The sequence below is a fragment of the Perca flavescens genome, chromosome 2, assembly GCF_004354835.1.
Source record: "Perca flavescens isolate YP-PL-M2 chromosome 2, PFLA_1.0, whole genome shotgun sequence".
In the NCBI taxonomy this organism is placed as follows: domain Eukaryota; kingdom Metazoa; phylum Chordata; class Actinopteri; order Perciformes; family Percidae; genus Perca; species Perca flavescens.
Genome location: NC_041332.1, coordinates 33,577,250 through 33,591,255, shown reverse-complemented (window position 1 = coordinate 33,591,255; position 14,006 = coordinate 33,577,250). Strand labels below are relative to the sequence as shown.

At 42.0% G+C, this 14,006-nt stretch overlaps 1 protein-coding gene across 1 annotated transcript; it reads left to right on the top strand.

The window, feature by feature from the left end:
- The first annotated feature begins 219 nt into the window (after positions 1 to 219).
- Positions 220 to 11,248, top strand: crybb1l2 (crystallin, beta B1, like 2). The gene is made up of 7 exons (XM_028604262.1): positions 220 to 253; positions 5,890 to 5,978; positions 6,863 to 6,960; positions 7,349 to 7,467; positions 8,398 to 8,530; positions 8,636 to 8,778; positions 10,644 to 11,248. Exons 3-7 carry the CDS (start codon positions 6,868 to 6,870, stop codon positions 10,813 to 10,815), a joined length of 660 nt encoding a protein of 219 aa, XP_028460063.1. The 5' UTR covers positions 220 to 253; positions 5,890 to 5,978; positions 6,863 to 6,867; the 3' UTR covers positions 10,816 to 11,248.
- Positions 11,249 to 14,006: the final 2,758 nt, after the last annotated feature.

Below are 14,006 nucleotides of genomic sequence, written 5' to 3'. Positions count from 1 at the left end.
GGCAGAGGGAAGAGGAGTTCCCGTATTCCTATGGCTAACTGTAATCAACTTGACTCAGGTGAGAATGACGGGACGTGCGCTCCTCCGTGCTCTTGTTGGTGCGTCAAAAAACGGTTTGTGCGCCCGCGCTCGTGCGCGCGCCGGTGAGCGTTCCTCTCGCTCTCGCTCTCTCTCTCTCTCTCTCTCTCTCTCTCTCTTTGTGACCCTATGCGGCCTGTCGACTCAGCAGATCATATACAGCGCAGGCACAGAGGTGAGGTGGGGAATGCGGGGCTGTTGTTGGTCTATTCGTATAGGTCAGCAGTGCCATGTATAGAGGGCAACAATGGCCGGGGCTATAGGCAGAGAATGAGAAGGATTTGGAGAGCCATCCAGGGAGCCTGTTTCAGTGGTGGCTCTCAAAAGTCGAGGAAATTGGGTCAGACCAATTCAATTAATAATGATAATAATTAATGAATAATATACTAGCGTTCTCTTACAATGAAAAGGAGCTAGAAAAGTGGTTTGGAAGAAAGAAAAAAAAATAACTGTGGTCATGATGAAACACTTTCAGTCTAAGCTGGGGCCTATGTGTCACATCCACAGAACATTTTTTGCACTGATGCTGTTTTAATTGTAAACCACCAAGTCTATCATTTCACACAAGGGGCCACAGTTGCCACAGCAACATCAACCTGAATTTGTCAGGTGGTACATGCAGATGTATGAGTGAAAGGAAGATGAATTTGGCAGGATCATGCACTAAAACAGGCCTACCTTTGACTTGATAAATCTAATGTGCGTATACATCATTATCTGCTGGAAGATCCTCAGGATGCTCCACTTTCATTTTGGAGAGTTTGGTTCTGACTACATACATATATCAACTTTTCAGACGGGCTGTGTGAACTATGTGGAATACAGTTGCTGTGATAAAGAGTTTTCCGAAAATGTTTACCTTTCACAAGACAGGCAGTGTGAGGATGCTGATGGATGGACTGATGGAGTGATCAATGCGCAGAGTTTCTGTCATGTAGGAGTGGGTGTTCTAGCCTCAGTGATGCCTCCACTTATTGATGTGAAGGGGGTGGAGGGGGGGGGGAATGCAGGAATTGACACAACACGCATTTGCCAAACAGGATCAAAAGGCATTCTCTTCGTTAAGTCAAGTGTGGCACTTGGGGATGCTAATTTAGATTTTTATGATTGAATCTGAAGGTGCATTTCTTTCACACACTTCAAGGCACACTTCCGCCATGCTCCAGATATTGATCAAAGGGCTTTTTGAAGAGCATAGTTTATTAGCGCACATAAAGAAAATGGCATTGACTTTTCTCTGCTCTTTTTTCATCTTTTCCCATCAGAGCAGTATCTTATTACTCCAGCTGTGTATGGTCTGATCATAAGGAGCAAGATCACAGTGTCCAATTATGAAGTTGTGTTGCTGTCATGTTTCCAGCTGTGCCATGTGTGATTGTGAAAAATGTCTGGTCCTATACTGTGTGCTCCAAGGATATCTATGCAGGAGAAAGGATCTTCGTACAGTACAGGCCAAAAGTTTGGACACACCTTCTCATTCAAATGCGTTTCCTTTTTATTTTCATGACTATTTACATTGTAGATTCTCACTGAAGGCATCAAAACTATGAATGAACACATATGGAATTATGTACTTAACAAAAAAGTGTGAAATAACTGAAAACATGTCTTATATTTTAGATTCTTCAAAGTAGCCATCCTTTGCTTTTTTGTTAATAAAGGAAAAAATTCCACTAATTAACCCTGACAAAGCACACCTTTGAAGTGAAAACCATTTCAGGTGACTACCTCATGAAGCTCATTGAGAGAACACCAAGGGTTTGCAGAGTTATCAAAAAAGCAAAGGGTGGCTACTTTGAAGAATCTAAAATATAAGACATGTTTTCAGTTATTTTACATTTTTTTGTTAAGTACATAATTCCATATGTGTTCATTCACAGTTTTGATGCCTTCAGTGAGCATCTACAATGTAAATAGTCATGAAAATAAAGAAACACATTGAATGAGAAGGTGTGTCCAAACTTTTGGCCTGTACTGTATATGCTGCGTTGCAAATATTAGAGTATGTGATTCTTAAAGTTTATTAACTGACCAAATCCAAGGACTTTAAGTTAGCTACTTACAGATTCTTAAATCATAAGACACATTCCTTCATTTACATTATTGTTTGCTACTGTATTAGTAATGTCGATTTTAATAATTTAATGATTTTAATCATATCTGTCCTATCGTTCAGGGCCTATTTGAATTGTCCTCTATGGCAGGGATCTTCAACGTCTTTTTAAGCCAAGGACCCCTTAACTGAGAGAGAGATAGATCAGGGACCCCCAAATACATATATTCTTAAACTGGGCCTAAAGTAACGTGTAGGGCGGCCTAAAGCCTTTATATTAAAGTAGCTTAATAGTTGTTGGCATGATTTTATAAATCATGTTTTAATGTTAAACATACATGTGGCACAGTGACTAGGAAGAACTGGATCTGGGGATGGTTATCTTAGTGACCACCTTACCTATAGGCCAGTAAGCCTATCATCATTTGGGATTTATATTTGCTAATAATATGTTAAATTCGTGTTACAATTTTTTTTATTGTTTTGAAAAAACTTAACAACACAAACACAAAAATTAACAAGAATTTGGAGGCCCCCCTGCATTAACTTTGAGGAGCCCCTGCTCTATGGGAAGGTTTTATATTATCTGTGTGTGTTCTCATGCTACAATGTGAATTATTATGTAAACTATCAACGTCTCCACATCCAGCGATTTGTTTCTCTTACAAAGTTATGCTTTTGTGCATTATAGTATGAATGTCCAGCAATATGAGCAGCCTGCGCGAGCCCCCTGCAGTGCAGAACCTGTTTATTCAACAAAACTGCTTGGTTAGGTTTAGCAAAAGATGGTGGTTTGGGTTCAAATAAGTATGTTTGTAACGTAACTTATGTACATAAGTTATGTAACAAAAGTAAGTTAAAATAAGTCTATTTTGAGTTTTGTTTTCACACGGGACACTAACAGCGGACTATGTCGCACTTCATACTGCGTCCTGGCTCACGATTACGTGGTTTACTGTATATACAAATGAAATAGTGCTTTACTTTTCGTAGGTATAAATAGGAACGAATAAGAACAGCCGGAAACTATACTTATGCTGCCATTTTGGTCCGGTGTCTCTTTTAAAAGAGATAATGTATCTTAAGAAACTTCCTGTTTAAATAAAGTAATGATCAAATGAAAACAACAATGTATCCTCACTCCTTTTTCCTCATCTGCTCTGAGAAGTGTTTTATCAGCTGGACCACATGTGTCAAACTCAAGGCCCGCGGGCCAAATCTGGCCCCTTGCAGATTTTAGTCCGGCCGCGTATCAATTTCACCTAGTTTTTGTAGCTTTTTCAACGTTTTGTCTCTTTTTCTAAAGTTTTGCTGACGTTTTTTGTTTTTTCAGTCTTTTGCAGCCTTTTGCAACGTTTTTTTCCGATGTTTTTCGACCTTTTGATTTTGATGGCTTACTTTTTTGCTGACTTTTTTGGGGCTTTATGTCACCCAAACTGTAAGTGAGAAGGCTATATGAGACATTCAATAACACAGTCAAGTATGTTTGACTTTTTCAATGAAATAAAAGCATGTCAATAAACTAAACATTGATGTGATTCTTATTTTCCACTGTGGTCCCCTAGTGAAATTGAGTTTGACACCCCTGATCTAGACTGTCCTTTTGGATGGTGGACCTTGAACCCCCCACCCCCCACAGTCTCAACTCTAGAGGACAGAGAACAGGGAGACAAGGGTAAAGCTGTAATCGGGCCTTAAAAGTTAAAAGTACATTTTTATTGACAGCTTTTTAAAGTTTACAGCCCAACCTTATTCAAATGTAAGCATGCACGCAGCTCTTTTGCCTTTTGTCAAGAATGAGTCATTTATAAATTTTTTAACGCCATTTATTCATGACTAACGTAGGCTATAGGCCACTTGGAAGTTGGAACAAAGAAATAAAATAAGTCCTGTGTAACATCATTAACGTCTCAGCACTCTCAAAAGTTTTCCACACCTCAGACTTTGCTTTCTTTGCCGGTGCAACCAAAACGTAATCGCCAGAGGCCAGCCTCCGTTTCACCTCCTCAGCATCCGTTTTCGCGCTAATCGAAACGCATCACCTGATCATTTACCGTGCAACCCAGAGCGCAAGCCCGAGCCCGGGCCAGAGCCGTGTAAAATGATAGAAATTGAGAGTCAGGTTCGGGCAAAGATCTTCAGCTTTAGACAAGGTTGCATAAATAAGAGATGTGCCCACTTAACTCCCACCTTTTTGTCAGACACTTCCCCTCTTTTTTTCTACATTCACGTGACTTCTTAGACATCCAACAGTCACTGAGAGGGAGGTGTGGGATTCAGCCCTTTTGCTCAGTCCTCTCCCTGATCCCCACTTGAGCGTGAGGATTTGAGGAAATTCAAATTGCAGGAATAAAGAGGCCCATCCCTGAATCCAAGACATGAGTTGGACTCTGGGATCTCATCTGGTGAAGAGCCCCCCCTTCCTGCCTTCATCAGTACACGTGAAACCTTGATGTCACGCGTCAGGGTTTCCACGGGGTTTTAAAAGGTCTAAAATTAATCTAAATTTTAGGCCTTAAAAATTCTTAAATCCGCAAAAGTATTGTGTGTTTAGAGCTATGTTCGACCAGTTTGCTGGTTCCCTCGTGTGCGCTTTTGGTAGAAGCACCTCATGGACTAACACCCACTGCAATATTTTACCCACCCACGTAAGAAAAAAGACAGAGGGCTTTAATTTAATAGCTTTCTCCCAAAGCTTGAGGAGAGAGATTCCGATTATTGTCCATGCACACTGTGAACCGTTCTGCTCACCCGGAGTTGGAACAGAGACTTTATTGCTTCTCACAGCTTATTGCTTTTCCTGTTATTGTTTGTCCCAGCGCCTCTTGATTACAACACTGATGGGAATAGCAGTGAATAATTATTTTTGCGACGGGCTCTTCATGGTCAGCATGGCTGTGATTTTTTGGGGGGGGGTTAGGGCTTTCGTTCGTAGCAGCTTACTGACTGAACTCCCTTTTGGGTTTATGGATTCATGTCATGATCAGTGGTAGAAGACGTATTCAGATCCTTTACTTGAGGAAAAGTACTTATACCACACTGTAAAAAATACTCTGTAACAAGTGAAAGTCCTGCATTGAAAATGTTACTTTAAAACTAACTCTAAAACTGTGTAAGTATCATCGGGAAAATGTACTTGAGAGTATTAAAAGTAAAAGTACTCAATGTAGAAAAATCCTCCCATTTTAGAAACTGGAAACAATCCAAACAGTTCTGTCAATCAGCTAAGTGTTCCATGAGCTAATCATTTCAGCTGGACTTTTAGGCCTGTATATGGACACTACATGTACTTTGTGTGCAAATATCTTAATTTGTAAAGTAACTAGTAACTAAAAAAGTCAGACGAATGTAGTGGAGTAGAAGGTACAATCTTCCCCTCTGAAAGGTAGCGGAGTAGAAGTAGAAAGTGGCATGAAAAGAAAAGAGTCAAGTAAAGTACCTCAGATTTGTACTGAAGTACGGTACTTGAGTAAATGTACTTTTTTACATTCCACCACTGGTCATGATCAAGTTATTATGATGCTATTTTGTCTTCCATCAGGTCTTCTCAAATATACATTGATTTTCAGTTTGTCACATTTGATTCCTCATATTCGTATCTTCTACCTATATCTCTTTGGCTTTCTTTCTGCCCCTCTCTCTCTCTCTCTCTCTGCCTCTCTCTCTCTCTTTGATGATGGGGGTATTTCTATTCTGTGGGGGCTGTGAGCTCAGCGAGTTTGTTTCTGTGTCTCTAATCCCCTCTCTCTGGGCGCCAGCATATAAAAGCGCCGAGGGGCCTGGTGCCTCACACAGACCACCAGTCTCAGCCCCGAGTCTACTCCTTTACCCACACACTGCATAACAGGTAAGACAGTGGACAAACATCATACAGAAGGAGAAAAGAAAAGACAGAAGGGAGGTAGAGAGCAAGAATAACCTGACGTAAAACCTAATGATGAGAAAAGTCTTTTGTAGTTCGAGCTCCAGTTATGAAGTGAATATCTTTTTGGATGAATCCAATAGCTGTCATATAATCTCTTATACTCAGAATAAACATTTGAGTTTATTCGGGGTATAAATTATGGTTAAAACTAATGTTTAAAATGCTTGACTGGTTGAACCTAAAACTCTTAAAAATCTAGTTGGTTCCACAAACACAGCACTTTTAATTGCATGTAAGTTACGTTTTCTTTTTAAAAAATCTGTCTATATGTAATGTATGTTATATGCGTGTGTTAAAAGGGTACTGCAGGTTTTGTACTGTAGCGTCCTTTTGTCAGTAGACTGCTACTTTTTGATGTTTTGATGTTTTTTGATGCAAAAAGGTTTTATACCATACATGTAAAGCAGAACAAGGGACCAGATAGTAATGTGTGTGGTAAAGTCTGACCTAAATTCAGCTGTGCTAGGGATTGTATGAAAGTTATTAGGGGTGGGGTGTGGCGGTCAGGAAAGGGAAAGGGTTATTTGTTTAATGTATTTTTGCTAAACGGAGTATAATCTTAATTTTTACATATACTATTATGTTATATTACTTTGATATGTTGAGTTATTGTGAGTAGGGTGTCATCTCTTTCCTTAGTCAAAGAAAAATATTAACATCAGTGGAGTGGGCTTAGCTTTTGAAATAATATAAACATAATGTTTAACCCCCTTTCCCACCCTAAGTCTCTTAATTTGACAGTAAAAGACAGATATTAAAGTCTGATTTCAGGCCTCTTTATCTTCTCTCTCTCTCTCTCTCTTCAGTCATCATGTCTGCCGGAGGAGAGAAATCCAAGTCTGCTTCCCAGACTGACGGGAAGGCTCAGAACAAGATGTCTGATATGGGCAACATGGCCTACAAGGTACACACACACACACACACACACGCACACACACACACACACACTGCACCCCACATGTATAACCAATGATCAAAAATCTACAGATATACCGCAGCTGGCCTCACGCTAACAGTTTACCTTCTGATCATCATCACAAACCTGCTGGGTCTTACCGCTCGGTGTGTGGGCGGTCGACTACCACAACTGACAGAAACATAGGCTACCATGTGAGGCTTCAGTGCGTTCAGCCACTGTAATCACAACACAGTCACTTCATTTTACTCGACCTCTTTCTTATGTGCTCATCTTTTGTCTTTTTGTCCTATTTCTACTCTCCTCAAGTGTTGCCTTGGACCTGTGCGTCCTGCTTTCTCACTCTCATTCTCTTTCCTTTACCCCAAATATTCAGATGTGTGTGTACGACCAGGAGAACTTCCAGGGCCGCTGCATTGAGATCAACAGCGAGTGTATGAATGTGTGTGACATAGGAATGGACAAGGTGCGCTCCCTGCGCGTCACCTGCGGACCGTAAGTAGCCTGCGTGTGCACATACGTACCGCTGCACGCGCACATACACACCCACCTGCATGTAATCATACTGTACCCAACACCCACACTCCTCTGAGCACATCGCTGGTGATGTCGAAATTGTACCTCACCATTATGTGACATTATACACTTCACATTTTTAGGCATGTAGCGGAAGCTTTTATCCCCGAGTGATTTGCAGAGAGTGCAGCATTTAGATGAACTTCAATACCTAAACTAATGACATGACAAAGCAACATACAGCAATGACTGAGAGGAAAGTAGTACAGCAATCAGTCAATCATGTATCAGTGGGGACCAATAAATAATTAAATGACAATTAAGGAGATTAGGGCCGATTAACGATTATTTTCATTGTTCGATTCATCTGTTGATTATTTTCTTGATTAATCGATTAGTTGTTTGGTCCATAAAACTCAAAGAGATTCAGTTTACTGTCACAGAGGAGTGACGAAACTTGACAATATTCACATTTAAGAAGCTAGAATCAGAGAATTTTGACCTCTTTATTTTCATTAAAAAAAAGATTCAAACCGATTAATTGATTATCAAAACAGTTGGTGATTCGTTTAATAGTTGACAACTAACCGATTAATCGATTAATCTTTGCCGCTCTTAAGGAGATGATTTCTTTCAGAGCAAATAAGCAAGTAGAAAGAAGACAGGACAAAAGGGACAACATAGTCCTCAAAGCATGAAGGGGACATCCAGAGTGAGATTATCAGGGTTATTTTGTCAAGCTTTGGAAAACTCACACAACTGAGTAGTACTCTTCGTGATGAATAAAAAGATCTTTGTGTGTGAAATCAGTGGAGTGCTCCATTTAAAGGCAACACAGTGATTGTCCATCATACTTTGGAGCTCATCACCTTACTCCCCTCTTGTCCTTGTGACCCCTCCCCTCCTCAGCTTTGTGGGCTACGAGCAGATGAACTTCTGTGGGGAGATGTTCATCCTGGAGAAGGGCGAGTACCCCCGCTGGGACTCCTGGAGCAACTGCCAGAAGAACGACTACCTGCTGTCCTTTAGGCCCGTCCGCATGGTAAACCCCCTGCTGTTTAGGAAACCAGTGGTCTGACTTCATCTACTATCTTTGCTCATTTCAACTGCTTCCCCTTCTTTTTCTCCCCCCACCACCATCTTCTAGGACCCCGAGAAGCACAAGATCTGCCTGTATGAGGTCGGAGAGTTCAAGGGCCGTAAGATGGAGATCATGGACGATGATGTCCCCAGCCTGTTTTCTTACGGTTTCACCGACAGAGTGGGCAGCATCATGGTCAGCTGTGGAACGTGAGTAGCGTGGCAACGTGTTACGGGCATTTTCTTGCCTTTTTGCTTACTTGCTTCTCTGCCAAGACTTGGAAAAGAAGATCGATACTGCTATAGCTTAGCTTAGCATAAAGACTGGAAACAGTTAGCCTGGCTCTGTACAGAGTAAACCAACCAGAATTGAGCTTTAGAGGGGCTGGTAGGCAGAGTTTGCCAAACTGACAAATCCTGGTTTGTTGTTTCCAGTCTTTAAACTATGCTAAGCTAAGCTTCATATTTAGCGTGCAGACCAAGCAGCAACCCCCAGGGCTAACAAATGAAGCCAACGCGGAAGTGCCAAAACTGTAGTTGGTCGAATGGCCACTTGAGGCTGGCTCCAAAAAGGGAGTCAATCTCCATAGACCCCCATATCCCATGTTAAAATGCCCAAATTTACAGCAGAAATAAACATGTTTACATCCTGGTTCAAAAAAAACCCAACAGTTTTGGTCTCTGTAACTAAGTTCCCCCTTCATGATAACTGTCATGGGAGGGCGGGGGGAGAAGTTTTATGTAACTCACCCTTTCAAATTATATTCAGGCTTACAGATCTGCATAGTTAAGGGTGTGCCGCTTTGAGCGATAAGTGGGGGCAATCACAGGAGGCGAGCATAGACTGTAGGATTCATTGAGCCCACCTCAGCTCCACCGTGCTCCACATAAACTCTTTGCCCATTTTTGGATCAGCCGGGAGTTAGGCGACGTCAGGCACCGCCAAGATGAGCTTCATTTTGGCTCTTCAGAAACCTATGGGTGACGTGACGGAGACTACGTCAGGGCTAGTTGAGACCAACTAAATAGAATCCAAGTCAAGTCGATTCCAAGTCTAGACCAAGTCCAGAGCAAATCGACTTTTGTTAAAGACCATAATAAGCAATTAAAAATGCCTTTCCAATACTAACATAGTGACTATGTAGTTAAGATGGATCTATAAACAAGAAAGAGATCTGCTAACATCAAACTACTCAATGCATAGAATTTAGACACTGTTCTGTACAACTGATCCCAATTCAGTAACCAGGAACAACTTGACCAGTTCTCAGTCCAAGACAATTTTAGATCCAACAAGGCACGAGACAGGCAAGACAATTGCAATACTTAACAAAAAGTGGACTCAAGACCAAGACCAGACTCGAGTACTACAGCCTTGGACTACGTCCACATTTTATACAGCCTATGGTACAGACTTGAGAATCTAACTCTCTATTGAGTTGTAGCTCAGCTATCTCAAATCCTTTCTCTATTTGTGGCTCCCAATTGTCAAATCATCATTGTTTTTAATAATGCCTGCTACAAACATTGCACCATGCTTTTGCAACAGCTGCATCAAAAAGTCAAGCTCCGTGTACTGCTGCATGTGTCAGGCAGTTTCCACAGTGTCGTCATTCTCAAACTAGCAGAAACTGCAGCACATCATCAACTATCTGAGAGCTCTGGGAGGAAGTTCAGGAATAGAGGCTTTTTTTTTTTTTTTCTTCCATCAGCAACTCACTGAGGGTGTCATGGACGTCAGCAGCTCAGCGTTTCTGTGCTCTGAGAGGTGTGGCAGACAGCAGACACTGTTTCTTAAATCTTGTGATTACTTCACGTCTGAAACATCTGTGGCTCGGCATCTGACAGCATGACAAACAGATCGATGTCTTCATTTGTTTTGATGTTTATCCTCCCTCTACATCTGTGCTTCTCATGTAGCATATTTCTCTACCCTTTTTACTTGACCGGTTTACTCATCTTCCAACCTTGTGTTTTCTTTTCTTGAATAAATTTTCTCCTAATGTTCTCCTAAACACTTTTCCTCGTCACTTTCCAGATTGTCATTTCTCCTTTTCCTCTCTCTCTCTCCCCAGCTGGGTGGGTTACCAGTTCCCCGGCTACCGTGGCAGCCAGTACCTGCTGGAGAAGGGCGAATTCAGGCACTTCAACGAGTACGGCGCCCGCTACCCCCAGATGCAGTCCATTAGGCGCATCCGCGACATGCAGTGGCACCCACACGGCTGCTACACCATGTCCTCCAAGTGAAACCCAGTGAGGGCGAGAAAGAGAGGGATCGGAGGAGAGATGGAGGCCGAGGGCGGGCACAGAGATGGAGTGGGAGGCGGGGGAGGCAGGGCGAAGAAGGAGAGGAGAAGGGAGCGGGTGTAATATTTTTTCCTCTGTCCCAAAATCCCTTGGCGGATTGAATGCAGGATGGAGGTTATGCAGTAGGTTGTTATTTTTAGTTGTCGGAACATTGTAGTTTAGCGAGCAATGAAAAGTTATTCAAAGTGAAGGAGCGGAGGAGATAATTACATGGACCGCCGAGACTAGATCTGATAATGAACGCTCTCTCCATTTTTGTTCTCCCTCTCTGTTTGTCAGCTCCCTTCTCCCCACTTTCCTCTTTATCCTCCCCTCCCTCCCTCTCTCCCCCTCATACACTTATCTTCCACACTTTACCAACGTCAGCCCTCAGTCAGCCTATTACAGCTTCACTGGGTGTGTGTGTGTGTGGGGTGGGTGGGGGATGGGGGGTGGGGTGGGTGGGTGGGGTGGGTGGATGATATGTGTGTTTCTGTGGGGGGTGATCTGAAACAGAAAATAAACTGTTGCTTCATCAACCCTAAACCCCAATAAAGCATCTCACACCCTGTGCCATTTGAAATGACATCTTATTTAACTGATATGGTTGTGATGTCCCAAAAGCATCAAGACATGATATTTCCCTCAGGAGTCGGAGGACTCACATTCATCAGGTGAACACAAACATAGTCTCGCTTTGCCAGACCATCCACATGCTGTGGAGTGAAGGAGGGTCTGGCTAGTCCACACAGCATTCTGGGATGGGAGAAAAACATGATCTGGTTTATTGGCATTTCTTTAAACCAATCACAATTGTCACGCTAAGCCCCGCACGGAAAAACCACCCTTGCAACTTTTGGCTGGCACTGCACACATACAGGAACCGGCTAGCTATATCAACAAGGTAGCGATGGAGTTTTTCACACTATCGTCATGGGTGAGCGGGCAAAAAAGAAGCAGAAAGCTAGGAAAGCATTGTCGGAGGAACAGAGAAAGAGAAATGGCAGACTGACCGAGCAAGTTTTTACACAGTGTTGCCAAATATCTATTCCGAAGCTGTAGGAGGAGCTCTATAGAGAAACCTGTAGGGGGGGCTCTATAGAGAAACCTGCAAGCAAAAAGCGAAAGCGAAACAGCAAAGAAATTGCCAAAACTGCATAGCGCCCCTTTAAAGCAGATAATATGTCAAAGTAGCGTTTATGGCTTGTGTATGCTGCCCCCAAGTGGCCAAAAAAGGTGTTAATGGATAACGCTACCAATTTTACACAAACCAAGTGTTGGGGAGTACTTCTGCATATACAGAAAAGTCTGATAAAATAATATATTATGAAGGGATGTCACTTGAGACAACATCAGTTGGGGCTGAAAACTACAAGTTTAAAAAACTTCAAAATAAGCTGAGCGGTGGAGTTAGAAGTGAGCTTACCAGACCTCTGTAGCCCACTTCTCATCGCTGCTTGAGGCTAGCAGTATCTCAGACTGAACCTGCAGATGCTAGAATGTAGTTACCGAACGTAACTGGCATACTGCAAAAGCATCAACACACAGGTGGTTATTTGAACCCTCCAACAACACAACGTTGTAGTAAATATATGAGGCCAACGTAGCAATAATCTACTTTATAATTCATTACACATGAAAACGTGACTCACCTTCGTAGTAACAAGATGTAACCCTAACCCTAACCTTTTAACCCTTCATAGCTAGCTAACTGCTAACTTAAGTGTTGACGCTTGCGCAGTGCGCCAGTTACGCTTGATTACGTGCAATTTCTGCTCATGTTCAAAACATTCTGCACATTCAAAACATATTAAGATATCTGTGTTCTATTTTTCAGAGCATTTAAAAAAATGCACCTGTATTGACTTAGCTACAGTACTTCACACACTTCACATGACTTGAAGAATCAATCAGCTCACTGGATTTAATATTGTTGGAGCCCATCTAGAGATAATTTGAGATTTCTATCCCCAGTCGATGCTGTGTGATCACTCAACACAGATTTCATTTCTACTGAAGAAACAATTTGGACCAACGTCGTTAATGTGTGAAAGAAGTAAGCACTCCATGTCCTCTACCATAGCACATTATGTTTTAAAGGAACACGCCGACTTATTGGGAATTTAGCTTATTCACCGTAACCCCCAGAGTAAGACAAGTCGATACATACCCTTCTCATCTCCGTGCGTGCTGTAACGCTGTCTGAGGGTTCCAGCATTAGCTTAGCCTAGCACAGATCCTGCAAGTAACTGGTTCCAACTAGCCTACTACTCCAAATTGTGACAAAAGTAACAAAATAACGCCAACATGTTCCTATTTACATGTTGTGATTTGTACTATAGTCTGGCGTGTACAAAAAAACAACGTAACATGAGACACAGCCATCTTCTAACAGTAAACAAACCGGGAACTATATTCTCAGACAGGCTTGCTGCGAGCATATCACTCTGCCCAAGTACTATATTCTTCCGCCTGAGAATATAGTTCCCGGTTTGTTTACTGTTAGAAGATGGCTGTGTCTCATGTTACGTTGTTTTTTGTACACGCTGTGACTCTATAAATCACAACATGTAAATAGGAACATGTTGGCGTTATTTTGTCACTTATTCGGAGCAGTAGGATTGCTGGAACCATTCACCTGCATGTTCTGTGCTGGCCTGATGCCGCTGGAGCCGTCAGACAGCATTACAGCACGCACGGAGATGAGAAGGGTATGTATCAACTTGTCTAACTCTGGGGGTTATGGTGAATAAGCTAAATTCCCAATAAGTCGGCGTGTTCCTTTAAAGCTTTCTGTGATTTCATGCATTATTTATCTTTCTCAGCAAAGAGAATAGTGATGGTCTGCAAACGTCAGCACCGAAATGGACTTGACCACATTTTAGCACTCGCACTTTCGTTTTATAAAATGAGTTCAATTATGCAATGCTTACTTCTTCCCCTAACGCTGATCAAATATTCAAAAACACCAAAATACATCATTCAGAGTGTCATCTGCACATTCCCTCTGTGCCATGTGGTTGACGGCAGCGATGATTAGCCTTTTATATTTATAGAAAGTCTGAAAAATCTGAAAGCCCTTCCGATTGCTGAGAGTGCTTCAGATACAATGAGGCAAGTTTCAGTAAACTGCACCAGAGAATAATTGAGTT